The 27,327-nt window shown below is 44.9% G+C and overlaps 1 protein-coding gene and 1 pseudogene across 8 annotated transcripts in view; one reads left to right on the top strand and one right to left on the bottom strand.

Annotated features, from left to right (window-relative positions):
- Positions 1-11: 11 nt before the first annotated feature.
- NCOA2 (nuclear receptor coactivator 2) overlaps positions 12-27,327 on the bottom strand; it is a 169,406-nt gene continuing 142,090 nt past the window's right edge. For all 8 annotated transcript variants that reach the window (XM_024739024.1, XM_024739019.1, XM_024739023.1 and 5 more), the window contains 9 exons: positions 24,926-25,055; positions 15,492-15,657; positions 11,662-11,940; positions 10,700-10,777; positions 9,112-9,346; positions 7,160-7,337; positions 6,374-6,572; positions 4,469-4,558; positions 12-764 (listed from right to left, as the gene is read on the bottom strand). In XM_024739024.1, coding sequence (XP_024594792.1) covers positions 753-764; positions 4,469-4,558; positions 6,374-6,572; positions 7,160-7,337; positions 9,112-9,346; positions 10,700-10,777; positions 11,662-11,940; positions 15,492-15,657; positions 24,926-25,055 — 1,367 coding nt within the window. In that variant the 3' untranslated portion in view covers positions 12-752. The remainder of the gene's footprint in view (positions 765-4,468; positions 4,559-6,373; positions 6,573-7,159; positions 7,338-9,111; positions 9,347-10,699; positions 10,778-11,661; positions 11,941-15,491; positions 15,658-24,925; positions 25,056-27,327) is intronic.
- On the top strand, positions 20,547-22,535 carry LOC112395687 (vacuolar protein sorting-associated protein 29-like; annotated as a pseudogene).

Consider the following 27,327-nt stretch of genomic DNA (forward strand, 5'->3'; position numbering starts at 1 on the left):
GAATCAAGAAAAAAAAAAAAAAAAGAGGAAAAAGTACTTGTTACTGTTAACAGCCCTCCCACAGGCTCCTTTTCATCTGTTCAGTAATTGGAAACGCTTTCCAACATGGTCTTGAGAGCTTTCTACAAAGATACAAATACGATTTCTTGGTCTTCACTTCTTGGGTGTCTCTCTGTACATAGGGCGCGGTCCATGGTGTCTCCCCTGCTTTTATCCCAAATGAAGGCTTAGCTTAAAACATCTGTAGTTTGATTTTTTTTTTTTTTTTAATTCTTTTCTTCCCCCCAGAAGAAATCTTACTCTTTTGGGCTGGACTGGTTAGCCAGGGAAAACAAAGCAAGAAACCAGTGTCTGGAACCAGACAGGAACAGAACAAGAGCATGGGTGTTTTCCTTAAATACATACATTTAGATACATTCAATCTGACACGGGTATGAAGTCTGCCTGTCAACATTTACTTTGCAGGAGAGATCTAAGTTGCACTAAGGTGAATGCAGTGAACAGACTGACAGTTGTCCGGACGCGAGCTGCAGACCGTCTATCAACACGAGAGGCAGCTCCTCCTGCAGCAGCCGAGGGGACTCCACCGGGGGAGCGGGGCCCAGGCCCGTCCGCCCATCTTGCTCTGGCGGGACTGGATGGCAGGTCGGTTGGGTCAAAACAAATAGACGCAGCAGCTCTCCAGACTGGTAAGCATCTTGAGCAAGTGAGCCCAGTCAGCTGAAGAAAGAAGCAACCAGCTACCTTCAGTGTCAGCAGTATTTCTGTAGGAAAACAGAGAGAGAGTGGTGTCGTAGCGTGGAATTTTTGGTAAGATCATCGTAAGGCCCATCACAAAGACATCAGACCACTTTGGCCGGTTTAAATAATGCCAGTCACAAAGGCTGCATCCGGATGGGTTACGCTTGATTTTTTTTTAAAATTAGTTAATGAATTTATTTTTTACGCTTGATTTTGATGCAGATGAGCAGATGGCATTGATCCTAACTGAACACAGAGAGTGGTTCCCACAGCCGGCAGATCCTGCGCTACTCCGAAGGGCACAGACTGCAACGGATTTCCCATCCCTCCTTCTCAGTGACTGCTGCTCTCTCACCAGTGACTCCTGCCTCCGCAACAGAGATCACTGAGGTACTGTGAGATACCCAGTTGCTGGACTGCCTGCTCTTTGACAGCGTCCGATCCAGAAGGGGTCACTGTGTTCTTCATCTCTCCTCAAACCATCCAGTACAAACCCACTTCCTAAAAACGTCCCCTCTTGACTCTCCCTTACTGCCACACTCCCATGGAGAACCACAGGCTCTCCCCAGCTTCTGCAGGCTAAATAAACTGGGGTTTTTGTCATCATCACCGTCATTATCATCAACTCAAAGCTGATGTGAGTTAGTGTTCAATTTCCAAAACACTAGATAATAGAAGTAATTACAACTGTACTTTCTTTATACAAGTGTCACGTGGCTGAGCAGTAAACTCAGTTTTAATATACTGAAATACGTGTGTAGTAACAGTATGATTAAGTCCTTTATTATAAAAGGAAGAATCTTTTGGTTAGATAAAATAACCGCCCTTCTCTAGGTTTCGGTAAATCCATGGTTGTATATTCTAGCTCTGCTTAAAGCAAGATCCAATTTTAATCTCCATTCCAGGATAAATGGAACACCGATTCAATGTGTAATGGATCACAGTGGTTTCTAGTTCAGATAGAACCTGATCACCAACAAAAGTTCTGAGAAGAGCTCTTCGCTTCACAGCAGCAGGGTATGTTACAGAGGCAGGACGAACACGACGGAAGCCTCCCTGTGCGCACGCCGGCAGCACGGTGACAAGTGCACAGTGATTTCCAGGTATTGTTCTGAATCAGGAGGGATACACCGCACATATTATTCTCTAAACTTTAGAGTCTAAAGGAAACCACCAGCGTGTCTGTGGCAGACTGTTCTCTGGCTTTAACATTCAGCACGAACAAAGTATAGATGGAGAAGCCAGATTCAAGAGGGGGACTGGAAAAAAGCAGGAAGTGAGAGGCGTGTAAATGGCCCGGGCTAGACGGTGACAGAGAGACTCCTCACCATGGATCCGAAAGGCACTTGGATGGCGAGAACACCCTATGTTTACCGCAAGTTGCCTTTTGTGACCTTAGCGCGCATCTTTCCAATTCAGGTTTCTTCAGCCCCCCCCGCGGCACCCCGACGTGTGTGAACATCTGGTTCCGCTGGCCGCCTGCCTGCATCTCTCCTCCACCCTGTGCTGCGCCAGTCGAGCCCACCTGGCAGGGCTGGGCCCCTCCTGTGCTGCTGCTCGGGGTGGCCCCCCTCTTGGCCTCCGATATATTCCACCACTGCTAGCTGTGTGACCTGGGGTAGTGCCCAGTCTTCAGAGATTCAGTCTCCCTGTCTAAACATGCGGGGGAGGCCTAAGTATCTACCACGGGCCCGCACGGTCCATGGTGCATCAGAGGCCAAAAGGTGCGTTCCGTCCCCTCACTCAGGGGGGGCTTCCTCCGTGCTGGGATGAGGACCCCCCTGCCCGAGGGAGGACTCTACTAAGTATGCAGCTGAGTCTTTACTGCCTGTCCCAGAGTATGTTTAAGTATCTTTTCCTTCCCTTTAGGACCTATATAGAGAGAAAGGAATGGCCCCAAAGAATGAAGTAATATGTTCCTTTTTGGCCTGCATTTCCAGCGCTACCTGCATAAACCCTTGAAGAAGTCTCACAAGAGCCCTGGGCTGCCTTGGGAGAGGTGGGTGGTATATGGTGCAGGGCCGACAGCAGCCAGGGATCGGCCCGCCGGGGTTCACCTCCTGTGCTGCAGGACCTCAGGCGAGTCAGTAAACTCTCCGAACAGTGGATCTGCCACACGCTGGGGTGTGGTTTCAGTGAGCTGCTCCAAATAAAGCTCTAAGCAGAGGATCAGGGCTGCGCTAAACGCTCAATACAGGTGGGTGGTTTCTGCACCAGACCATGGGCCACCCACGTGCTCTGCTTTACAGAAGGCGAGTCTTTCCTTCGTGGAGGTAACGTGGTGGCAGAAGAAAGGACCTAATACTAAGGCCGCTCACTTTCTGGGGCTCTCGGAAGACAGCAGCGCAAGGCTGGGCTGCCGGCTCTGCCCGGGGAAGTGCTTCCCAGGGCCTCATCCTGCCCCGAGCTGCGCTCGGTTACCCGGCAGTGGGGGAGGGAGGCCCGGTCTCCTCGCGCGCGGGATCCGTGGAGCGAAATGCGAGCCTGGCCACCTACACGCACTTCTTCCCCCCAGAGAGACACCACACGCTCAGAGGCTAAGCTCCCGGCACTTCTGGGTTAGAACGGGCTGTACCCTGTGGGAGCCTAGTTGGCGCCGATGCCATCGTTCCTCTGGGAGGTGCCGCCAGGGTTTGAAGGCCCTGCTTCTGCGCGCAGGCCGCCCCTGTGTGCAGGGGAGACGCCAGTGCCCCGCGGCCTTCCAGCCTCCATCGATGGCGCATTTAGAGTCTAGACCCTTGGTCAGTAATGCCAATACATTCCATTTCCTGTTAGACCGACTACATCCGTACGTTAACCGTTCAGATGACGTGCACATCTGGGTTCGTACACAAAACATCCAAGGGACCCCCCACCCCGCCCCCCAAAGCCTCGCGCCACACCATGACCGTGACCGTGGTTCTTCAAACGAGACAAGCCACACACTGCGTCGTTAAAATCTGGATCAAATTTATGCTATTAGCTTTTGAACTTGAATGCTAATAATACTAACAGAATGACCCACGATCCACTGATGCGTAGGAAATTCCACATCATCCCTACCTTTTTCTCCACTCAGAGCTGCTCAGGACTATAACTGCCCCACCTTCAGAGGGCCCGGTTCACCTGTGCCAGGTCGCTCAGGGCCCTCCCGGGCCCTCTGGCACACCTGCCGCCAGGCTCCCAACTCAGGTGGCTTCTAAGCACTGACTGTTCTACTGTTTCAAGATTTGGCTGAACACGGTGATATCACTCTTCTTCGAACGAGTGTTTAAGGTAATAAGCAAATGGTGGCCTAACTAAAATGAAATATAGAAAAACACTTAGAGTAAACTTAGACTTAATTAAGGGAGAGAGAGCAACTATAAGTTAGTTCCTCTCCATCCTTCTGAAAAGGCAGGCATTATGATTCAGAAAAAGCAAAACTGATCAGTTTGCCCTCACACGACTAATTCCTTGCTACTTGATTTTCTGCTTGGCTGTAATAGTTTCACTCCGGGGCAGAATTAGTGTTCTTAATTCACACACCACTATCCGCTCAGCTGAAATGAGCTTAGAGAAAAAATTATTCACACAAAAACCACTGTATGTCCGATAAAATTAGAAGACATTTTAAAAAAAAATCACAGGTATTACACAACTCTCTTCAATCTGCTGGCGGACACCATATCTATGCCCATTTTAGTCTACAGAACGTCACATTCACTTTACTACCGCATTCATGGCTTACTTCTCTGCTGTCTCTTACCCGTGGTGCGTCTCCCTCCTGCTTAATCATATCCATTCCAGGCAGCTGGCTTGGGAAAAGGCTGCCTCCTCTGAGAGCAGGATCGTTAACCTGAGGGCGGCAGGACAGCACAGGGGCTTTATTCAGTGAGACATCCAGAAGCGTATGGGAAATAACCACCCATTAACCTGCTTCTCTGGTTCTAGGACTAGAATTATGGGGAGAAAGGACTACATAAAAACGGCCACTTCCCTTATCTATTCTTCCATGCATACGTTCTGGGGGGAGTGTGAAGGAACATGAAAATAAATCCTTATAATACACTCGCTGCCTTCACAATTAAATTTTTTTTTTTGTATACTGTAGAGAAATTCAACAGAGATGGTAATATTAGAAACATTCTTATGCCTTAACGTGTTCACGTTTTTGAGTGCAAATGAGATCAATGATTCCTGATGTCTGTTACTTTAGGCAAGTTGTTGATTAGCAGGAGCAGGTGTGAATACCCCAAACGGGGCAGGATCTTGCGAATCTTTTCTAAGTGAACTATTCTTGGCACCCGTACATTTCTTTTACAAATTACACTTCCCCTAGAAAGCAAAGCAGGAACTGCTGGTGGTCCACTCTGGTAGAAAATTCAGCATCTACACTATATTTTCTCCATTGAAAAGATGAAAGTCTATTTTTCTTTAATTTATACAAATAAGCATTTGGCCACCAGAGAAGTACAATCAATTCAACCAGAGAAGTGCAAATTATTATTTCATCCACGCATAAAGCCTTCTTAAGTTGCAAAGTGCTTGTATTTTCTCATGTATCACTCTGCATTTTTATTAATCTTCTTTTTACAGAATAATACACTGAGGCATGGTAAAATTTAGTAAATTTTCACACAAATTGTCCTTTACCAACATCAGGATTCAGTAGACCTAATTAAACTTTCAACCTTTCGCCATTCTCACAATCATGGTCTAATGGAGATTTATGGTGCTGTCAATGACACTTGGTTAATTTGTTTAGACTTTCCATGCCTCAATTTCTCCAAATCTGAAATAAGATTCAGGGTCCTTGCCCCATTAACACTTTGCCTGAACTAGTGAGGTGGTAGAATGCCCAGCATTTTGTGCCCTTTAAAAATAAGGTCTTTAATACAGTTTAAAAATTATTCACCAATATCTTTACCCATCATAGATTTCTGAATCCCAGGCTGGCTACCTACGTATCAAGTGCTTTGAGTCTCTTTGCCACCAAGTGGAGCTGGCATGCGCTTAGGGATGGCAGAATCATTTTGGTATTATTCAACACAAAACAGAATTATTAAAAAAAATATACAGACCAAAAAAAAAAAAAAAAAAAACCATGGAATCCAATAAAAAAAAAAAAAAAAAAACAAAAAAAAAAAAAAAAAAAAAGTCATGGTATCCACATCCCAGAGATGACGAAGAGTAGTTTTTGGATACTCTGTCAGTCTCCTTGCACACGTGAACTATCATTTAAAGCTAACTGGATGGCAGGCAGTTTGGCCTTTGCTTTTCATCTGGTTTTATGTTTAGAAAAAAATCAGTTCTTAAAAATCCAAAAATAAAACTATTAAAAAAACTACCTTTCACCACTCCATTTTTCGAGATTCATTTTATATATCGCCAAATCCCTCAAATAAGAGAAAAATTCAGAAGACAAGAAAGTTAAGAAATATTTTAAAAGATCTTTGAGCAGTCAGGGATCCTTTCATGTTTATTTCGTCATTATCAAGTATTTCTGTTAATCACACCAACACAAGTGATGGTAAGGTGAAAAAAACACTCTTCAAAATAAATGTGGGAGTTGATGGCATATGTTAAGCACATGGAAAGACACATTTAATGCAAAAATAGACAAGAAGTTACAATCGGAAGCCCGCGGGGGGCTTCTCCTTGGGGTGCTTACCTGCTCGGGACCCATGGAGGACAGCCCTGACGTAGGCACGGAGGTCACTGAGGTCATGCTGATCTGTCCAGTCATCTGGTTCATGTTGCTCATCCCACCTGTGTTGGTCGCCATGGATACATTGATGTTCATATTGTTATTGTACATGCTGGTGTTTGCTTGCTGTCCGAAGTGTGGAGGGGACTGCTGCGAAAACATGCTAGAAACACAGCGAAAGACGAAAATGTTAGAGCCCTCGGGCACACAGGCAGGCAGTTTTGAGCACTGGTTTCTCAGGCATTTCCTTCAGAATGAATAAATCTAGGCTGAGAGAATCCGGGTGGGACACCAGGAGGTGGTGAGGTCAGAAACAGCGGGGGAAGAAGCCCTTGGCGAAGCTGCGGGGGCCACCGCGCTCTGTCCTTTTCCCCACATTACCGTGAAGGTCTGGAAGGACACGTCCCACTGTCATGTCTGTACCAGACAAGGCTTCTGTTTGCTTTTATTACCTGTACTGATAGAGGGTGGCTTCTAGGCCACTGCCTCCCACAGCGGTTTCTATCGTCCATTGGTGGCGGTGCTACCTTCTCAGGGGAGCTCCTTTTACTCCCAAGGAAAAAACATTAAGCTAAGGTTTGGTAAATTCTGGTAACTTCTGCCCTAGGAAACGCAGACTGGCTTAACTTAGCAGTTTACTTGGTATTGCTTGCTTGAGCAAAGAAGAAAAATCCAGAAGAGAGACAGGTGGGCTATGGAAAGATTCCCTGGTGATCATTTCTATCAAAAAGACACAGACACGCGGCATACCTGTTTGCGCCCATGCTCCCCTGCGCCCACCCGTTCATGTCCGAGGAGGCCTGGTAGGCTGGGTTCGCCTGGGACTGCTGCAGCATGGGGCTCTGCGTGTGCGCCAGCCGGGGCGACATCAGAGGGCTTTGGGGTGCGGTGGCCCCAGCAAAGCCTGGATCAGGCTGCTGACTTATTCCTTAAAAAACAAAACAGAAATCCAAAGGAGATTGTTAGTTTTATCGTTGAGACGGGGGACAGAAGAGAACATTCAAGTCAAATACACAAAGAAAATTACTATCAAATACCTGATCACGTGCTGGTAAATTATATACATTTAAAAAAGATTCCAAGATGGAATAAAATGCATGAAGAAAATCTCTCCATACCTTGGTTCTCTATAGCAATTAGAGGCGTGCCTGGGAACGATATTAACCATCACGACTAGAGGTAGAGAGAGAGACTATTCTTTCCCCATATCCCTTGCAAATCAAGAATGAGTCAAATGTGTATATTTCTCTTTGACCGGAAACAGTCTTTCAGTGTTTATATATCACTACAACTGGATTAAGTTGGATTAAGGTTTAGTTATATATAAAAAGCCAACACACTTGAATAATTTTTTATTAAATTAACCCAAGTTATTCTATGATGAGACAGATGCGTTTTTAAAAATAAGTGACTGTGAGAATTCCATGGCAGTCCAGTGGTTGGGACTCCGCACTTTCACTGCTGAAGGCCTGGGTTCGATCCCTGGTTGGGGAACTGGGATCTCACAAGCTGTGCGACATGGCCAAAAAGTAAAAAAATTTTAGAAAGTAACTGCATTCGTGATTAGCTTGTTGTGTATTTATGAAGGGCTCTACCATGCTTTTGCGTTATACAAGATTAGCAAGAATAAGAAAAACAAATTCCATGTAAGCTTCTTGCTCAGTGCAGAGGCAAATGGTGTTTACACTAAAAGGAGAGAAAGAACTTTTAGCAGTCTTTCCTAAATGATCAAAAAGGAAAGAGAGGAAGAGTTGGGAAACAAAGGAGGCGGCTTCTTGGAAAATTTCAGGGATGACATTGAGGTAAGCCCATTTTTGCCTAGAAGATGTGTTAAACATGCATATTTAATTAATGCTTTAATGAGCTATAGAAGAAAAGCTTAAGATCACACAGGAAAAAGCTGCACATTATCTTTCTGTTTCTTTAAAGAAATAGGAGACATGAGGCTAAGCACCACGAAGACTTGGTAGTTGTTTCTAGAGAACTCTGGCGGAAGATGGGGAAAGTCATTTTGAATATTAACCTTGATGTAAGTCCTTACTTTTATCAATAATTCAACTATTAATCGAATATGACATGCACACAAATATTAATGTTTATGATATCGCACGCTTGTCTCTTAAGACTGACATTAAACAACAAATCAATACGAAGAAAATTAAGAGGTCGTCTGCTGTGGTTTCTGTGCAGCGCCCCTCAAGAATGATCAGTTCGTTAAAGATCTGGTATAATATTGAGAGCCTTTATTTTTCAAAAGCTGTAGAAAGTCTGTAAAATACTTACAATGATATATGTCTTTCAACATTTCCTATCTATCGTTTTTAGACTCAGAGGTTGTCAAGTATAAGCATATGCACAGGCACCTGTGTTTACAGACACCGACTTAAGTGCAGACATTCACACGCACTCACACGCATGATCGGCAGAGGCACTCTACGCACGCACACCTACTCCGGTCATTAAAGAAAGACCTGCACTCAGAGCAAAGGTGGCACCTGAGCTGAGAGACTGGAAGGTACCGTGCTGGACCTGGGGACTCCTGACAGGCCCCAGTGGTCCTCCCAGGTTTCCTAGCACCCCCCGGTTAGCCAGGTTCCTCTGGGAGCCATGCAAAGAGCTGCGAGAGAGGAGCTGTGACCCGGGACTGGGGGACACGGGGGAGAAAGGACTGGTGAAAGGCGGCGGCGGCGTAAGTCCCGTACCGTAGCTCGGAGGGAAGGGAAACTGCTGTGCATTTGCCTGGGGGACCCGGGGGCTGCTCATAGTTGCCGGCACACCGCTAGGAGCCACCACGCTGGGCGTCATGTTCAGCCCCTGTCCTCTCATCATCAGAGCTCGCTGCTGAACTTGCTGCTGCTGATGCATCTGTCTCTGTCGAAGATGCTGGTTCAGGATCTCCCTCTGTCTCTGGGCCAGCATCTGTGCGTTAATAGGTGCCTGGAACGGGGGGCGAAACGCGGAGGAAGACATTGGGGGTGGAGACAGATCGAAAAACAACCCGTATGTTAGAAATAGGATAACAAAGGGTACTGTCTCGTGCGAAATTATTTGGCAAACAGAAGAGAACAGTTTAGAGCTGACCAACTGGTGGTTGAGAATGTGAGCTTCTGAATTCTGTAGATGATGATTCTCCAACATTGCAATGACATGCGTTAAGTTTGATGTCAGTATCAAGAAACTTGAGACTCACTGTGAGAGGACACAGGTAACGAGGGGAGCCCACGGTAACCCCAGTCCTGTCTGTAAGAGGACTCTGTACAGAAACCCTGAGGACGGCAGTTTAGAGTCTCATTAAGGGACATTCAAGTCTAAAGGGAAACCAAGTCACTGTGCCAAAAGGTGGCTTTGAAGCACTTCAGAAAAGGCTGAACGGAGGCAGGCGCGTAGGGAGGCCAGGACAGGACGGGAGGGGCGCTGTCAGTAAGTGGTACCAGGCTGGTTACGGGTCCTGGCAGTATACAGTCGACCTCGTTATTCGTGGATTCTGCACTGGTGAGCTTGCCTACCTGCTAACATTTACTTGTCACCCCAGAACCAATACTCACGGCACTGTCGTGATTTATGGACACGTGCAGAGCAGCAAAAAATGTGAGAAGCCCAACGTGCCCATTCCCACCTGAGGCTGAAACCAGGCGGCACTGCTTCTTGTTTCAGCTCTCGTACTGCGCACAAGTGTCCTTTTTGTGGACTATTTAGCTCCACGTTTTTCACATTGTCGTGCTTTTTGTTGGTGACTCTGCTGTTTAAAATGGCTCCTGAGAAGTGCCGAAGTGCTGCCTGGAGTCCTAAATAAGCACAGGGGGCTGCGATGTGCCTTATGGGGGAACTCTGGGAGTTCGATGAGCTTCATGCAGGCATGAGTTACAGTGCTGTTGGCTGTGAGTTCAATGTTAAGGAATCAACAGCATATATTAAACAAGGTGTCTTCAAACAGAAACACACATTGATTCATGAAAATGTGACCGAGAGGCTCAAAGGAAACGAACCCTTTGTTTCTCCGAGGAGCAACAGTTCAATATTCGCTAATTCAGGGTTTGCAGTAACTTTACTGAACACAACCAGTGTGAATAACGATCACTGACTGTACCTGGCAATAAACATGGCAGTGATGAGGAGAGAACCACAAAAGCAACAGACCAGACAAGAAGAGCGAATGACACGACATCCACTGTGTGGATCTGGATCTATGTACGGCCTTCTGAGTTACTTTACGTGGGATATCAAGGGGGAAGAAATGACAAGAGAAGTTAAGCGGATGCAGTAAAAGCTGACGGCTGGTCTGCCCCTTACCTGTGTGGGCACTCCAGGCCTCAGAGTCAGGTTCACGTTTGAAACATTGCTGATTTGATTCATGAGTGGCTGGCGATTCTAAACGCATACACATGGCAATCAATATATTTTTAATCAGAATATATTCTATTTCAAATCACCTTCCTCAAGAAATTTCCCCTCTCCCCGCCAACCCAACATCTGCTTGCTGCTGGACACTGAAACCACATGGTTTGTACCTGGATCCCCTTGTAAAGCTAGTTATCACTGAGGTTTCCCATTGCTTATAGCTGAGAAGTTATTCTGGACAGTTTGGAAAACACACTGTTTGCAAGGGGGCAAGGGAGTGGAATGATCAGAAAAGGAAGCCAAGAGGAAGATTAGGAAAAAAGCAGAGGGAAAAAAGGGAGAGGCGATTTAAAAGCCCACAACACGATTATTTACCATATGAGAGAAATCTGTCCAGGCTTGTTTCAGTGAGAACACACCTTCTTGAGCTAAATAGGTATTCCATAACACAGCACCCTATGCCACCACTCCACTAAGAGTGATGATTCTGGCCACAAGATAGGACGAATGGCAGGAGCTACGGTTGTCCTGGGAGCTCCCTTTGGGCCAGAAACTGTGCTGGGCCCCACAGACACACACATACTGCCCGAGACTGTACAGTGACCCCACTGTACAGATGTAAACATTGAGGCTCACAGAGCTCAAGGTTAGCCCCTCAGTAAATAATAGAGCTAGGAAACCAAAGAGCTGCTCTACGCTGGAGTGGAGTTAGTGGAGGAGAGAGAAAGAAGGGAAGGAGGTGAAGCAGAAAGGAGTATGGAAGTTGTAAGGCAACGTGGCAACGCTTTCACCCTCTTGGAAAGGACAGAAGGAGATTTTAAGGCCTCCAAAAGGACCCCGGGGCTCATGTCCACCTTCCCTGTGCCCCGCCCCTGCCCCGCCCCCCGATTTTCCAGGCGCAGCCAGGAACGCACCTGCTGTGCTTGGAGGCGATGCTGCAGCTGAAGCCTCAGCTGGTTGGGCTGGGTCTGCGCCAGGCCTGTGGGCCTGAGGCCGGGTCTGGGCTGCACACGGAGCGTGGCGTAGCTCGGCCGCTGCCCCATGGTGTGGAAGCTTGGATCCTGCATGGCAGTGTAGCTGCCTTGGGCCATTTGTGCCTGAGATGCATACTGCTGTGGGAACACGGGGGCCTTCTGCTCCAGCAGGATGTTGGAATCCTGACTTGGGAACTGCTCTGGATCCACCGCTTGGCTCTGAGGAGAAAGCCCCCGGATAACAAACAAATCAATGAAACCACTGAAAACTGCAGAGCGAACAGAAGGCTGTCTCCTCTCACTGCCCTGTATTTGAGGCTTCTGCTATTGCATGACTACACAAAGGACTTCTACCTTGACTCCACTTGTCCTCCTAGAAAATGCCTCTGTTCCAGAGATCCAGTTACGTGAGGTAAGAAGCAGGGGGTCAGGCTTGACTCCCCACAGCACTTCTTCCGAGGGAAGGGAGAGATGGGCTGTGACTACGGAATGCCTCCTACTCATGCCACCGGCTGGAAGAATGCGAACGTTCCCTAGACGCCTCAAGGGGTTTTTTTTTTTTTTGCCGGCTTGCGGGATCTTAGTTCCCCAAGCAGGGGTTAAACCCGGGCCCTGGCAGGGAAGTGCAGAGTCCTAACCACTGGACCGCCAGGGAATTCCCACATCTTAAGTGTTCTGATCTGATTAGTCACACCTGTATTAATCACTTTAACTAGACAGCTGCCTTGGTACCTGGCTGGGATCAGCAGTGCTGGGGTGCCCACCACTATTCCCCTTTTGCAGATTACAAAACTGAGACTTGTAGATGTGCAGCAAATTGCAAGAAGCCTGTCTGGCTAGTGAGGTGTGGGTTCCAGTAGAGTCTGTGATGTAGGACCTGAGCCACTCACCAGTGTGAAACACCACCTGTATCTGACTGTTTTCTGTGGTCGTCAGAATTCCCTACACGCCCCACATTCTGCCACCATCTTATTTCCTACTAGCCGTATTTAACGTGTTCGTTATCCTTGACTTCTTAGGGCTACCCTATCTGGGTCAGAAGGAGGCGGCTGCAGAAAATCCAGAACTTCTCCAAGGGGCACACCCTCGATGTAGGTGGCTGTACATGACTCTGCGGAGAGCAGGAAGGTGCACCTGGTTCATTCTCCTCTTCCTTCTGCCACAAACCTCCCAACAGCCAGGAGGCAAGGACGCAACAGCAAAAACCATCTCTCAGGTTTGCTTTAGCCTAGTAACAGCCTAAGCTTTCCTCAAGCCAGTCTACCCATGTGAGAGCAGGGCTGGGGGCCACCCAGAATCCTGGGCTTAGGTCACGTGGACCCATGAGAACTGGGTCCACTCCCCTGTCTGTAGTGGATGGAGCCCGCTTGGGGGAAACCACTCACTGTTGAATTACTGCTCTAACTACATCCGCAAAACTATCTCAGATCTTTAAATATCTGCCCATCTTTAACAGAGAAAAAGTTTAATATCCATTTTTAAAGAAAACACACAACTCTGATGAGTACAAATAAAGTCCACGTGTATTCTACAGTTCCCAACTCCACCTAATCATTATTTCTATAATTCAGTTTAATATGATATAAGGATGAGGGATTTGATGAGACAAAACAAAAACAACACAAATAAATGAGAAAAAAAGAGACTGAAGATATTAATGAAATGATACCACTTTTGATGAAAACAATGCTCCGAGTCACTCAGCAACCCCAAGAATCACATCTTTAAATGTCACTTAGACAAAACTCAGGGATAACAATACTGAATGCTAAATTCTCACCAGCACTAAAGGCAAAGCAAACCAGCCACACAGGAAATACTTCAACTCCATTTTCCTTTCTTATTTCAGGTTATATCATGTAACCTCAAGTCATTTCTTTCCATTCTGCTGCTCTCAGTATGAACTATCAAGTCTTAACTCCCACTTATGTCTGCTGAACGTGGGGATTATGACAGGGCTGTTTTGAATGCTTCAGAGAGGTCTCCAGTGGGTCTGTATCTCCCTTCCCACAGACCCTCACGATACAGCCTATGACCATGAAGCAGAGCGAACCCTGGAAGGTATTTCTTAGCAATAAGAAATAAAGACGATTCATGTTGAGAAAAGAGGAAGACAGCAGTGAGACTCATTGTTTTTTCCAGGTGACTCTATAGGAAACCAGGATGCCTGCTTCACACAAACTGGGCTGCGTAGCCAGATTCAGAAAAGTCCTAAGTTATTTCATGAGACTGTTAGGTTATTTATTATATTGTTGCTATAAAGTACTCTTGATGTAGTTAATGACTTTATGTCACCAACTAATCACCAGGAGGGGGAAGCCCACTAAGATTGGCTAACGTCTTTACATTCTCATCGATATTAAACCCATATGACTGTGGCTAAATCCACACAGAGGGCAAAATGATGAATGAACTGCAGCTACCTTTAAAATGACTTCTGCTGGGACTTCCCTGGTGGCGCAGTGGTTAAGAGTCCGCCTGCCAATGCAGGGAACACGGGTTCAAGATCCCATATGCCACAGAGCAACTAAGCCCGTGTGCCACAGCTACTGAGCCTGCACTCTAGAGCCCACGAGCCACAACTACTGAGCCTGTGAGCCACAACTACTGAAGCCCGTGCACCTAGAGCCCATGCTCCACAACGAGAAGCCACTGCAATGAGAAGCCCACGCGCCACAATGAAGAGTAGCCCCCGCTCGCCGCAACTAGAGAAAGCCCGTGTGCAGCAACGAAGACCCAACAGCTAAAACAAGAGACTGCTAACTTACGTGCAACATATTCTTTTAGCACAAGTAGCTTCCTATCACTAGCCCACAAATGTTAAGATGAAGAGTGACTGAGGATACTAGTTTTTTTTTTTGCGGTACGCGGGCCTCTCACTGTTGTGGCCTCTCCCGTTGCGGAGCACAGGCTCCGGACGCGCAGGCTCAGCAGCCATGGCTCACGGGCCCAGCCGCTCCACGGCATGGGGGATCTTCCCGGACCAGGGCACGAACCCGTGTCCCCTGCATTGGCAGGCGGACTCTCAACCACTGTACCACCAGGGAAGCCCTATTTTTTTTTAAAATTATTTTTCATCTTTATTGGAGTATTATTGCTTTACAATGTTGTTAGTTTCTGCTGTATAACAAAGTGAACCAGCTATATGCATACATATATCCCCATATCCCCTCCCTCGTCCATCTCCCTCCCTCCCTCCCTATCCCACCCTTCTAGGTGGTCACAAACCACTGAGCTGATCTCCCTGTGCTATGCGGCTGCTTCCCACTAGCTATCTGTTTTACATTTGGCAGTGTATATATGTCCGTGCCACTCTCTCACTTTGTCCCAGCTTCCCCTTCCCCCCCAACTGTGTCCTCGAGTCCATTCTCTACTTCTGCATCTTTATTCCTGTCCTGCCCCTAGGTTTGTCAGAACCATTTTAAGGATACTACTTTTTAGATGGAAGGTTCTGGATCGCTGGGGCAGCAATGTTCTGTTCTTGGCTTCTCTGCCCCTTGCATGTTCCTCCCTGTCAGTAGATGAGCTGGACTCGAGTTTCTGCCTTTCAGCTCAATTGACCCAAAGTACAGGTCAAACTCATTCTCAGTATTTTCCATTCTTGATGTGGGAGTAACAAGGAGTGGGGGAGAGAGCACACAGAGCTGGCTTGTTAAGAGGTAAGAAAGCATTCTAAAAAGCAGGCTGCAGATTACCTGCCGACCAAAGAGAACAGGTACCTCCGTGCCCACGCAAGTGCTCGGTCCCCACCAGCTTCGCCCTGTGCCCACCTGGCTGACCAGCTCGGGTATCCCCAGAGCTCTGTCGATCTCCTCCAGGCCATCGAAGTTCCGCAAGGCCAAGTACAGCTGGTCCAGGAGAGCGCCTTCGTCACTTGGAGACTCCGCTGCAGGGTGTGGACACAGCAAGTCATCTGGAGAGTTGCCAAACGGCTGCCTGTAGAGACAAACTTCATCTCAGGCCCGTGGAAAAGCTAGTTGATTAGAGGACATTTTTTTGTTTCCCTTAAAGACAAAAGTAGTAAAATACTATACCAGCCAGACACAACCACCCACCCTAAATGATAGACTTTATCCAGTGCCTAACGGAGATAAGCCGGACACACACCTAGGCATCGGATGTTGTGAGCTTTGTTTTTATTGCCCCCCGCTCTAGAGCTGGCAACGCTGAGGCCTAGAGAGCTTGTCAGACCCTGTGGTGGAGACCACACAGGCAGACGCTGCAAAGCCGGGATTCAACACCGACCCAGGTGACCACTACGTTCCCACATATCCACGCTGACTCTTCAAGAGTATATGTGTTTACTTTGTACTGAAGTAGTCAAAGGAGTTTCCTGAATTTTAGCAAAAAAGGCCAGTTGATTGCAGTCTCATTCGCATGGGGCTCTGAAGACCCATCTGAGGGATACTATGAGCATAAAAGCTCCATTAAGTTTGTTGAATCAGCTGCCGTTAGACTGCACGTGGCTGGACCGATAGGACGTTTCTCTGTCACGCATAAGTGGGACTTGTAAACATTTATTAAAATCCTCAAGGAGCGTGGTCGTTAGACTTCCTGAGTTACTCAAGAAAAGTAGACCAGGAACATGCAAATTATGTCTGTTATTATATAAGGTGACTGGTGATAAAACTTAACACTGCACTCCAAATTCTATGGTATATAAAACTCCTATAATTTAAATTAACTGACAAACTTGGGGAGTTTTAAAAAAGAGCTTCTGAGTTACTGTAATAGCAAAAGGGGAAATGATACTCTAATTTGTACTCTTAAAGTTACTATATGTTTTGGAGAAGATAAAGTTTACAGGTAAGTTCCCTCATTCTTAAGCGATGATAGATTCACCTAGGGATGAATGACCTATCTAACCGGTTTCATATGCTTTGTGCCAGTTTGGCCCAGAATCCTGAGATGCTGAGGATTAAAGCCAAAAGTCAGTTTCAGACAGTTCTAACCCAGTGCACTGGAAACACTCTATCCTCTCCATTTAGCCCACGTCACTTGTGAAGAGAATCACCCACTTAAGTGTGCCCTCGACGACCCTGCTCGCCGGCGGTCCGCGGCTCCGAGCCCACGTCCCACGGCCTGCGAGGCACTGTGAGGGGTACCATCTTGAGCCCAGCGTGTGTGCTACGCTGCCCACCCCGCTCCACCCAAGCGTTCCCGTCGCTAGGACGCTCGCCAGCGCTGGCAGAGGCCCGTGCTCCTGGCCGGGGCTCTCTCTGTACCTGCCTCTTCTCCCACCATGGCCTCGGTTCCCGGGAAGACATCAGCCACTGGAATGGTTCCCCCATTGCCCTTCGTGCTTCCACACTCTCCCAGAGTCAACTTTTTAAACACAGCTGTGACCAGAACACTGCACACTCAGGGAGTGGGAGGAAAGAGCAGACACAGAAAAGCGGCAACAAGGAGGAGGACAGCCACAGATCTGCGTGTCAGGGAAGCAGAGAGGAGGGGATTCCCCGAAGAGCAATGACCCACTTTAGATGCGGTCAATTTCATGAACAAAGGAGCTCAAGTCAGCCAAGAGTGGGTGCTGTCTGTTTACCAAATTCTCTTAGGCCTGAGACCTCATTCCCCAAAGATGCTAGTTAATATTCTCTTCCTCTAGCTTTATTTCACAATTTTCGACTTCTGTTTCTTCAGAAGCTTTTATTCCCACATGACCACAACCCCCATCCCAGATCTCTCTGCTGATGACCAGCTAATGTGAAATCGACTCCCTTTTAACCCAAGCAAGGCTGCACGGGCTCCCCGGCAAAGCAAGACTGCCCAGTTTGCACCTGCCTGAAACCCAGCGTCAGAAGGAAGAGGACACTCCGTCTGGTACTCTGGAAGACAGCTCCACCCCCGGGAAGACACATCCAAAGGCTTAAAGAAAAAGAACTACCGATGCTCATTTGCATCTAAACCATTTCCCACATAATAAAATAGCCCATTTTCTTTTTCTTTTTTTAATTAAAAACGTTAAACCAATGCTTGACCCAGATTCCCACTTTGGTCAAGGCCCTCGTCAACTCGAGCTGGGACCTTCAAGACACTTTCCGGCTTACAGCCTCTCTCTGATTCTCCCGATACGAGGCTGTCAGGTTCCTTCTCCCGTTACTGAGCTGACGCGCAATGTTTAAGGCCCTGGGACAGGGTGCTGGTGGTGGTAGAATTCAAGGACACACACACTTTGGTAAAGCCTAACCTTTCCCAACGTAATGCCCACGACTTCCCTGTGGGTCCCAGCCACCCTGGGCAACTGGCCTTTTTCCAGAGGATGCCGCATAACCACCATGATGCCAAGACTTCCCGTTCCACAGTTCCCACCCTCTTCTCCAACTGCAATTCTACCTTCCCATCCGGGCTCGGCATTTCTCCTTCACAGACACTCTGGACCACTCCCACTCTCCTCTCAACTCTAGTACCACTCACTGCACTATGCTGGCTTGATGTTGGCATTTACTTAGAAACCTCAACCCTAGACTGTGCCCAGTGAGGCCATCTTCAATCTCTTTGTTGGACCAGTACTTGAACTGCATAGGTTCAGCAAGCACGTGAAAATAAAAGCTTCTTGATCTAGCCCGGTTATCATACCTTATACTCAGAAAAATACATTTTTATACTCAGAAAAATACACTGCGTTGTGGCTTAGTATTACAAATTTGGGCATACCACGAGTTACACCACTTCCCTTAGAAACATCATAATACGCTTGGCTTATAGAAAAAAAGATTGACCCAGACTTCCAATCCCAACTTTATAAATGGCTGCCAACATAATGAAGAAATTATTTTCCTACGTTTTGGGCAATTACAAATATAGTTACAATCTAGACGGTGGCTGACAAAAATTATAATATTAAGTCAAGGATAAAATTCAGAGGAATAAAGGGAAGAGCACACAGAGGCCCCAAGTTGGCAAAATGGTAAGTAACGAACTAGCAGAAGGTAGTTAATCCATCATCAATAAAAACCTTATTTCTTGAAATCTACACTTTCATTTATTTATAGACTAGCAGGACATTAAAGATGGTAATAAGAAGGGGAATAAGATCTATTCTGAGCTCTTGTTTGAGAAATCATACCATACTATCACTTTTCATGTGTGTTTTCAAAATTCTGCAAGAAAGTAGCAGCTACTACATGATGAGAAAGAATCAACCAAAGAACCTTTACTCTTAGACACATTACAAACAAGAGAAAACCAAATTACTCAGAGATTTTGAACTTAATGTGAAAGGAAGTCTTTCATGAAAGGCAGCTACTGTTCACTTTTATAAATCCAATAGAAATCATCAAAAAATCATCCATAAATTTGGGGCTATATTTTAAACAACTCTTTTACATACAAAATGAATAAAGGAAGAAAAACCACAATGAAACTACAGAAAATGGAAATTCAGCTATAAATAAATGAGTATGTGAATACATTAGAGATTAAAGGGCTAAACTACTGTCTTTCTGAAATGTGTATATAAACTAATGCTGGGTTCATAAAACAGTTAAAAACCTATTCCTAAATAGGTAGGCAGTAAAAATATAAAATATTAATGATGATACTTATAAAGGGGATTTTAAAAAGGCACTGCTTTTCTTTTATTTCAAAAGAGAGACGTGGTTAGAACCTTTGTTATCCATCATTTCTGGATTTCTATGACAATAAGACTACCATAAAGTTGGTTATAAATTTCTTCCAAACTGAATTATTTAAAATAAAAGAAGAGGGGTAAGTGGCTGGAAAAACGGAAATAAATAACTTTAAAAGTGGTGGAAATGTTTTACTTTGTCCACAGCGCTCTTCTACAAAGAAAACTGACAGCAACAAGAGAACAGGGCAGGGCAAGTCACAGAAATGCCCCCAGCAAACTGAACCAGCCGACTCTGTAGCTGGCCTCAGTGTGTACTCGGAATTCTTCCATTTTATTATTATTTGGTTTTTGTCTGCGCTGCGTGGCTTGCGGGATCCCAGTCCCCAACCAGGGATGGAGCCCGCAGCCCCTGCAGTGGAAGTGCGGAGCCCCAGCTGCTGGACAGCCGGGGAGGTCCTCATTTTTGCTTTAACAGAACCCTTCCTCTGCTTGGGCAACAGTGAAAATCCTCACGTTGGGCCCAGTTTTCCCTAGAAACTAATCTTTTTTTTTTTTTTGCGGTGTGTGGGCCTCTCACCGTTGTGGCCTCTTCCACTGTGGAGCACAGGCTCTGGACGCGCAGGCTCAGCGGCCATGGCTCACGGGCCCAGCCGCTCCGCAGCATGTGGGATCCTCCCGGACCGGGGCACGAACCCGTGTCCCCTGCATCGGCAGGCGGACTGTCAACCACTGCGCCACCAGGGAAGCCCCTAGAAACTAATCTTAGACATTTCATCCAAAACCAGCTCTCAGGTACTGGATTTAATTATTCGACTACCTTTTTACTAGGTGCAGGTTTCCACGGAAATGGGTGTGTTTTTTAACATATCCAATAAAGATATTTAGAAAACGCGCAATACTCACTGACACCACGAAATCAGACTCAAAGAGCTGGAAGGACCCCGAGAGAGTACCACCTCCAAGAATGATCACGGTGGTTATTTACGCAATGCTCTGTCCCCAAGAAGAGTACTCAGTGGTGGAGGCCACACGCCGCCCTTGGCAGCTAGTCCGGTTAAGAGCCACACTGACTGCGGTTCTTGTCTGTTCTTCCACACAGAGTGCGTGGGAGGAGCAGCGGTGCTGGCATCACCTGGGGCTTGTTAGGAACGCAGAATCCTGGGCTCCACCCAGACCTGCCTTTCAATGAGATCCCAAAGGTGGTTCACAGGCACAGGGGGGTTGGAAGACACTAGTTTCTCCCGCTAGGCGAATGGAATACAGCTGGCGAGTACCCTCTCTTCCTTATCTCCCTAAAACAGTTATTAGGCAATTGCCCTAATCATCCTTTCTTTCAGTGAAATAACTAGTTCCCAACGTTTTCACACACGTCCAATACTGCTGGGCTCCTATTCATCTTCTGCTATTTTGATTTTTTAAAACTTCATTGAATCCTCTGAATCCTTTACCACTCTCTTAAGATAATACAAAGGGGTGACTGAGCAGAGCCCAGTGACAGGATGCTTCCCACATTAACTATGTACTTCAATCCATCTCTGAAGGGATCCCCCTCTAAAGATGAAGACTGTTCTATCTCCAGTTGGCGTTGCTATTAGGAGACCTGCACATCCCACACCGGTGCAACAGTCTGCCAGCTAAATTAAAAAAAAACTGCTGGTACCCGGAAAGATTCAGCACATTCTCTGCACTGGAAACCTTTGTACCAAAGAGAGTTATGACTATCTCAAGACTCTGGCTGGTGATGTTCATACTGTGAGAGGAGACTTCGATGCGAACCTGAATTATCCAGAACAGAAAGTTCTAACTGTTGGGCAGTTCAACGTTGGTCTGATCCATGGACATGAAGTTATTCCACGGGGAGACGTGGCCAGCTTAGCCCTGCTGCAGAGGCAGTTTGATGTGGATATCCTTATTTCAGGACACACACATCAATCTGAAGCATTTGACCATGAAAATAAATTCTACATTAATCCAGGTTCTGCCACTGGAGCATATAAGGCCTTGGAAACGAACATTATTCCTTCATTTGTGTTGATGGATATCCAGGCTTCTACAGTTGTCGCTTACGTGTATCAGCTAATTGGAGACGACGTGAAAGGAGAACAAATCGAATACAGCAAATCTTAAAGTGAGCCGTGTCCTGATGATTTTTCTGTTGGGCTTTTTTTCTTCTTCATTCCCCTGTTCAACTCAAGTAATTAAACATTTAAGAGCCACAAAATTGTATCACTTTTATAATATTTTGCAGTAAAACGTAATCTCGTCTTCTGTTAATACAATATTCTAAGCTTCTTGTAAACTATAAGAGTATATTTAGTTTAAGTATATGATTTCTATGAAAAAATGTCCACCACACAGTAAATGGGCACATGCTAAGAAAGATTTATCCTTGTAAGTATCTTCATAGTTGATATTTGGAACTTTATTACCAAAGTAGTGCATGAGGAGAAAGAATCTAGATTTTCTTGTATACGTTCTTCGCTTCCCCAGTAATAAAGTTACTTTTCATTTATAAAAAAAAAAAAAAGATATACAAAGGAAAATGGGCACCACACCACAGTTCTGAGCTATGCAAAAGCATTTTATCCCAGGGTAATAAGAGTCACTATGAAATCTGTATTTTTTGTTTTTTTAAACAAGAAGCTCTGGAAATATCTACCCTTATAAAATTTGAGAAACCCTGCTTTCATCATTTGTGAATTTGATAAAAGTATTTCATAATTTTAGACTAGAATAATCCCCAAAGGACAAAACAATCAGTCTGGAAGGTGTTCACTGAGCCTCCAACCCGAACTTTCTACATGTGAGCCTCAAGGCAGAATTCCTCCAGTTTGTTTTCTAACATGGTTACTGACCAGAAAACATCGCCTCCATCATTTAAGTGCCCACACTGACTCCTGCTTAGGCTCCTAACTATCTCTCTGCCTCGGGGCTCTTTGCCCACCCAACTGGCCAAGCAGCACCATCACATAGGCCTCAAGGTCGCCTGTGCAATGTCTGCTTCCAGTGCTTTGCTTAAAAACCATGGGATTATGCATATAACACGACTGTGATACTGTCTTTGCAGGGAATAATGGAACAAGAACCATCTTTGAGCGAAAACTTGAGCAACACCTAAGTTCTATCCTTGAGAGCTGGGGCGCTGGGCCACAGCCAAGTGAAAGAGCTGAGTGGAGAGTGCTGGACTGCACTGAGGAGAGTGGTGAGCGGAGACCCTCACCTCCAGCAGAGACCAATGCAAATTCCCTTGCATGAAAAGTGTCTTCAACTTTAACCCCCGGCTGGATCATTGACAAAGATCAACTAGGAACTCCCAATGAAAGATTACCAAAATACTCAGGGAAACAGGCCACCACGAGCAAGAGTCAATCACTGGATTTAGAACCACAAGAAATCCAGATATTGGAATTATCGAATCAAGAAATTTAGAAAGTAATGATGAATGTGATGTTTAATGATACAAAGATGGAATCACAAAAATAAGCAAACAGTAAGAGACTATGAAAAATAACCAGGCAAACAGAACTGTTAGAAATGAAAAATATAATTGGTTTAAACATAGCTAAAGAGATAATTAACAAAATGAAATATAGATATGGATAAATTATCCCAAATGTAGCACAGAGAGACAGGGAGATGGAAAATACATGGGTTAAGAAATAAGGAGGGTAGAAGTTTTAAAAAATCTGATGTAGAAAGAGACGGTTAACGTATGTCTTGCCAGAATCCCAGAAAGAAAGCATAGAGAAAATGGCGGAGGGGCAGTACATAAAGAGATAATGGCTACAGTTCCAGAGCTGATGAATCCACAGATAAAATAAGCACAACATACACCAAATACCAAGCAGTATAAATAAATAAATCCACACCTAGACACACTATAGTAAGACTACTGTATAGCAATTCTAAAAATATTTCAAAAGCAATTAGAAAAGATTACCTACAAAGAAACAAAAATGATTAGACTAATAATCAGAATCAAAAAAATTCAATCAAACTTGATCATATACCACTTCCTTTTTCCAAAAACTTCTTCAACGGCTTAATGAAAAAAGGCTGAGGGACTTTCCTGGTGGTCCAGTGGTTAAGACTCCGTGCTCCCCATGCAGGGGGCACGGGTTCCATCCCTCGTCAGGGAACTAGATCCCGCATGCTGCAACTAAGAGTTCACACACTGCAGCTAAAAAGATCCTGCGTGCCTCAGTGAAGATCTTGCACGAGGCAACAAAGATCCTGCGTGCTTCAGCTAAGACCCTGCACAGCCAAGTAAATAAATAAATATTTAAAAAAAAGAAAGAAAGAAAGAAAGAAAGAAAGAAAAAGGGCTGAAGAAGAGTTTGGTATTTAAGACTCTCTATAAATCTATTCCATTACTAATCTACTTTTCCAGCCAAATCTTCTTTTTTGGCTGTGCCCTGTGGCATGCAGGATCTTAGTTCCCTGACCAGGGATCGAACCCATGCCCCTTGCACTGGAAGCACGGAGTCTTTTTTTTTTTTTTTGAATATATCAGTATACTTTATTTCTTTTATAAGAGGGAGGAAAAAAGTCAACAGCTGTGAATTGAATTCTTGAAGAAGAATCTGTGCAAAAATGACTGTCACATCTCAACTGCGAGCCAGGGGAACACTTTGAAAAAAAAAATCTTTGGTTTAGTTTTCTTTCCTATTAAGCATTAAAAATTAGTAAGATTAAATGTTTATTAAAGCATGAAAATTTAAGGTAAATACAATATATTTTCTTAAGCTGGAAAAGGAGGATTTGTGACTTTACTTGATACAAAATGAATGTATGCAACAGTGTTTTTAAAATACAGCAAATTTAAGACCCCAATAATTTTTTGAATGATTTTGGAAAGTATACACAGGTCAAAACATTTTCTTATCTGAATATATTTTAAAGGCTACTTTTTATGAAAATTTAAACATTCAGGCATTTATTTCACTGACACAGTTTTGAATTATAGCACTTTGAATGCAACAGATGAAATGTGCATTTTTGCTCCATCATTTGCTAGTTTTCCTCCGGAAGCAGGGAGTCTTAACCACTGGACCACCAGGGAAGTCCCTGGCCAAATCTTCTGATACTTTTATTTTTTTTTTAAAGTGGTAAAATATACGTAACATAAAACTAGACTATTCTCTGTTACCCTAAACATACTGTGTTGCTTCTGTGACCTCCAGGACTCTGATTATTCTGCTTTTGCCAGATGGACTGGCTTCCTGCCATCGCTGCCTCCTGACATGATACCTTTACTCAAGACTCTGAAGCTTTTTTCCCCAATCACCCCAATTGGATGATCCCTTGAAATATGTTTTGTTTCTCTTAGGGCATTTATAGTACATACTAGCTCATATTACAGTTATTAATTAGTTTACATATTTTATTTTCCAACTAAATTATAACTTCTTTAAAGGCATGTGCTAGGTCAAACTGATTTTTGGATCCCCCGCCCCCGGCCCCCCAAACCCCTGTACTCCCAGTCCACTAAATGATATAGCTTGAATACATGAAAACCGGTCAGGCACCAACTGTTCAAAAGGACCAGACTAACTTCTGGCCTAGGTCTGAGATAACTCACGGCACTCATGAACTCTACTCTCCGGGACCTCCTGAGCGCTCAAGACTCACCTGTTCTGGCTGGCAAACGGTGCCTGTTCTATCGGCAGGATGCTCTCAGGCCAGGGGGCGGTCTGATTTGGAGGCGCTTGTTGTTGGCTATACTGAGGTCCCCCTATGTTCATCTCTAATTCAGATGGCCCTGAAATGGGAGAAGGAAACAATTCCAAAATCTTACAACTTGTAATAAGGGAAGTTATCCGTTTTGGTTATAGAACAGAAAGAGAAATACACAGTTTACAGAAAAAGACAGAAGCAATAATAATTAGGTGAAAATAATAAGAGAATTTTTGTTCTGAAATAGAAAAAAAGGCAAGAAATACCAAGGCTAATCACCCACTTTTTTTTTTTTTTTTTTTTTGCAGTACATGAGCCTCTCACTGTTGTGGCCTCTCCCATTGTGGAGCACAGGCCCCGGATGCGCAGGCTCAGCGGCCATGGCTCACGGGCCCAGCCGCTCTGCGGCATGTGGGATCCTCCCAGACCGGGGCACGAACCCGCGTCCCCTGCATCGGCAGGTGGACTGTCAACCACTGGGCCACCAGGGAAGCCCTAATCACCCACTTTAAAGACTCTCTAGATCAGCATTTCCAAGCCCCTTGGACTTAGGAGTCTTTATATTCTTAAAGTACAGCTTTTGTGTATGTGGGTTATATCTCACTGATATTTACTATATTGGAAATTAAAACTGGAAAAAGAAAAAATGATTATTAATTCATTTAAAAGTCATCATAATAAATCCACTATGTTAACATAAACAAGATTTTTTTCTTCCAGTCGTATTAAGGTATAATTGACATACAGCACTGCAGACGTTTAAGGTGTACAACACGATGATCTGACTCACATACATCATGAAATAATTATCACAGCAAGTTTAGTGAACATCCATTATTTCAAATAGATGCAAAATTTTTTTTCCTTGTGATGAGAACTCTCAAGATCTGCTCTCTTAACAGCTTTCATATATAACACACAGCAGTGTTAGTTACATTGACCTTGTTGTAAACGTTATGTCCCTGGAACTTATAACTGGGAGTCTGTGCCTTTGGACCGCCTGCATCCAATTTCCCCTCTGCCCACCTCCCCTCTGGTAACCACAAATCTGATTTCTTTTTCTATGACGTTGTTTGTTTGCAACATAAACAAGATTGTTTTAGCCAACTCTATTGTATGTCCATGACAGAATGAGAGTGAAGAAGGTACAAAATATCTTAGTATTATTATGAAAATAGTTTTGGCCTGGCAGACGCCCTAAAAGGGCATCGAGGTCCTGGACATACTTTTGAGAAGTGCTGGTCTGAGTAAAGGAGGAGCAGAAAGGTGGCCCAGACAACTTAGATGTGCTCTTTCTTAGAAGTTCTCTGTAGAGGATTAAAGCTAATGCATGATATGAGCTCTTTAATGATTTTATTATCACTATCTGTAGACCTGTTTTCCATTACAACAGATACTTTTCTGTTGAGTTCACGGCTTTTTCGAGCTTATTAAAAATCAGAGAAATTCAGCTACACAGTGAAGCTCACAGAGCCATATTTCAAGCTCAAAAGCCAGGTGCCACGCAGAGAAGAAACACTGAGGATAAATGAAACTTCTGGATCTAATTTATTTATTATGATTTTTTTAAATGAATGAATTAGCATTTTCAAAATTTCCCAGTTTATTTTTGAATGGAAATCTGGCCATTCTTAGTATTTTCATGTAAGCCTCAAATTATGTGAATTTATGTTTGGAAATCACACATTATTAATTTGAAGTACATTCTCTGTAGAAAGGCAACGTGAATGTCATCTCAGAAACAATAAGCCAAAATGCGCTGAGCAATTAAACCACCAGAAAAGAAAACTGATGCCGGGGTAGGATGAGCGTTCTGCATTATCGTGTCAAAACAATCCTGGCGGGCTTCCCTGGGGGCGCAGTGGTTGAGAGTCCGCCTGCCGATGCAGGATTAAAAAAAAAAACCCCAAAAAACAAAAAAAACAATCCTGGCATCTTTCCGTTAATGATATAGCGCTTACTCATCGTGCACCATATCCAAGTATATGAAAAAGTACGTGAACGTCAACGTATCTGAATTATGCTAATGTACAAGGTAAGAGAAAGGTTAGTATGTCAATGATTGAGAAAATCTTGAGGATGAGTTGCATTACTTTTTAAAAAAAATAATGGTTTTATTGAGATATAATTCACATACCATACAATTAGCCCGTGTAAAGTGTACGATTCCGTGGGTGTTAGTGTATCTGCAGAGTTGTAGAACCAGCACAATGATCAATTTTAGGATGTTGTCATTCCCCCCAAAAGAAACCCCATGACCCTTAGGAGTCACTCCCCATTCCCCCCATAGAGTCCCAGCCCTAGGAAACCACGAATCTACTTTCCTTCTCTACAGATTTGCCTATTCTGGACATTTC

This window comes from Neophocaena asiaeorientalis, unplaced genomic scaffold (genome assembly GCF_003031525.2).
Source record: "Neophocaena asiaeorientalis asiaeorientalis breed wild unplaced genomic scaffold, Neophocaena_asiaeorientalis_V1.1 scaffold299, whole genome shotgun sequence".
Lineage (NCBI taxonomy): Eukaryota > Metazoa > Chordata > Mammalia > Artiodactyla > Phocoenidae > Neophocaena > Neophocaena asiaeorientalis.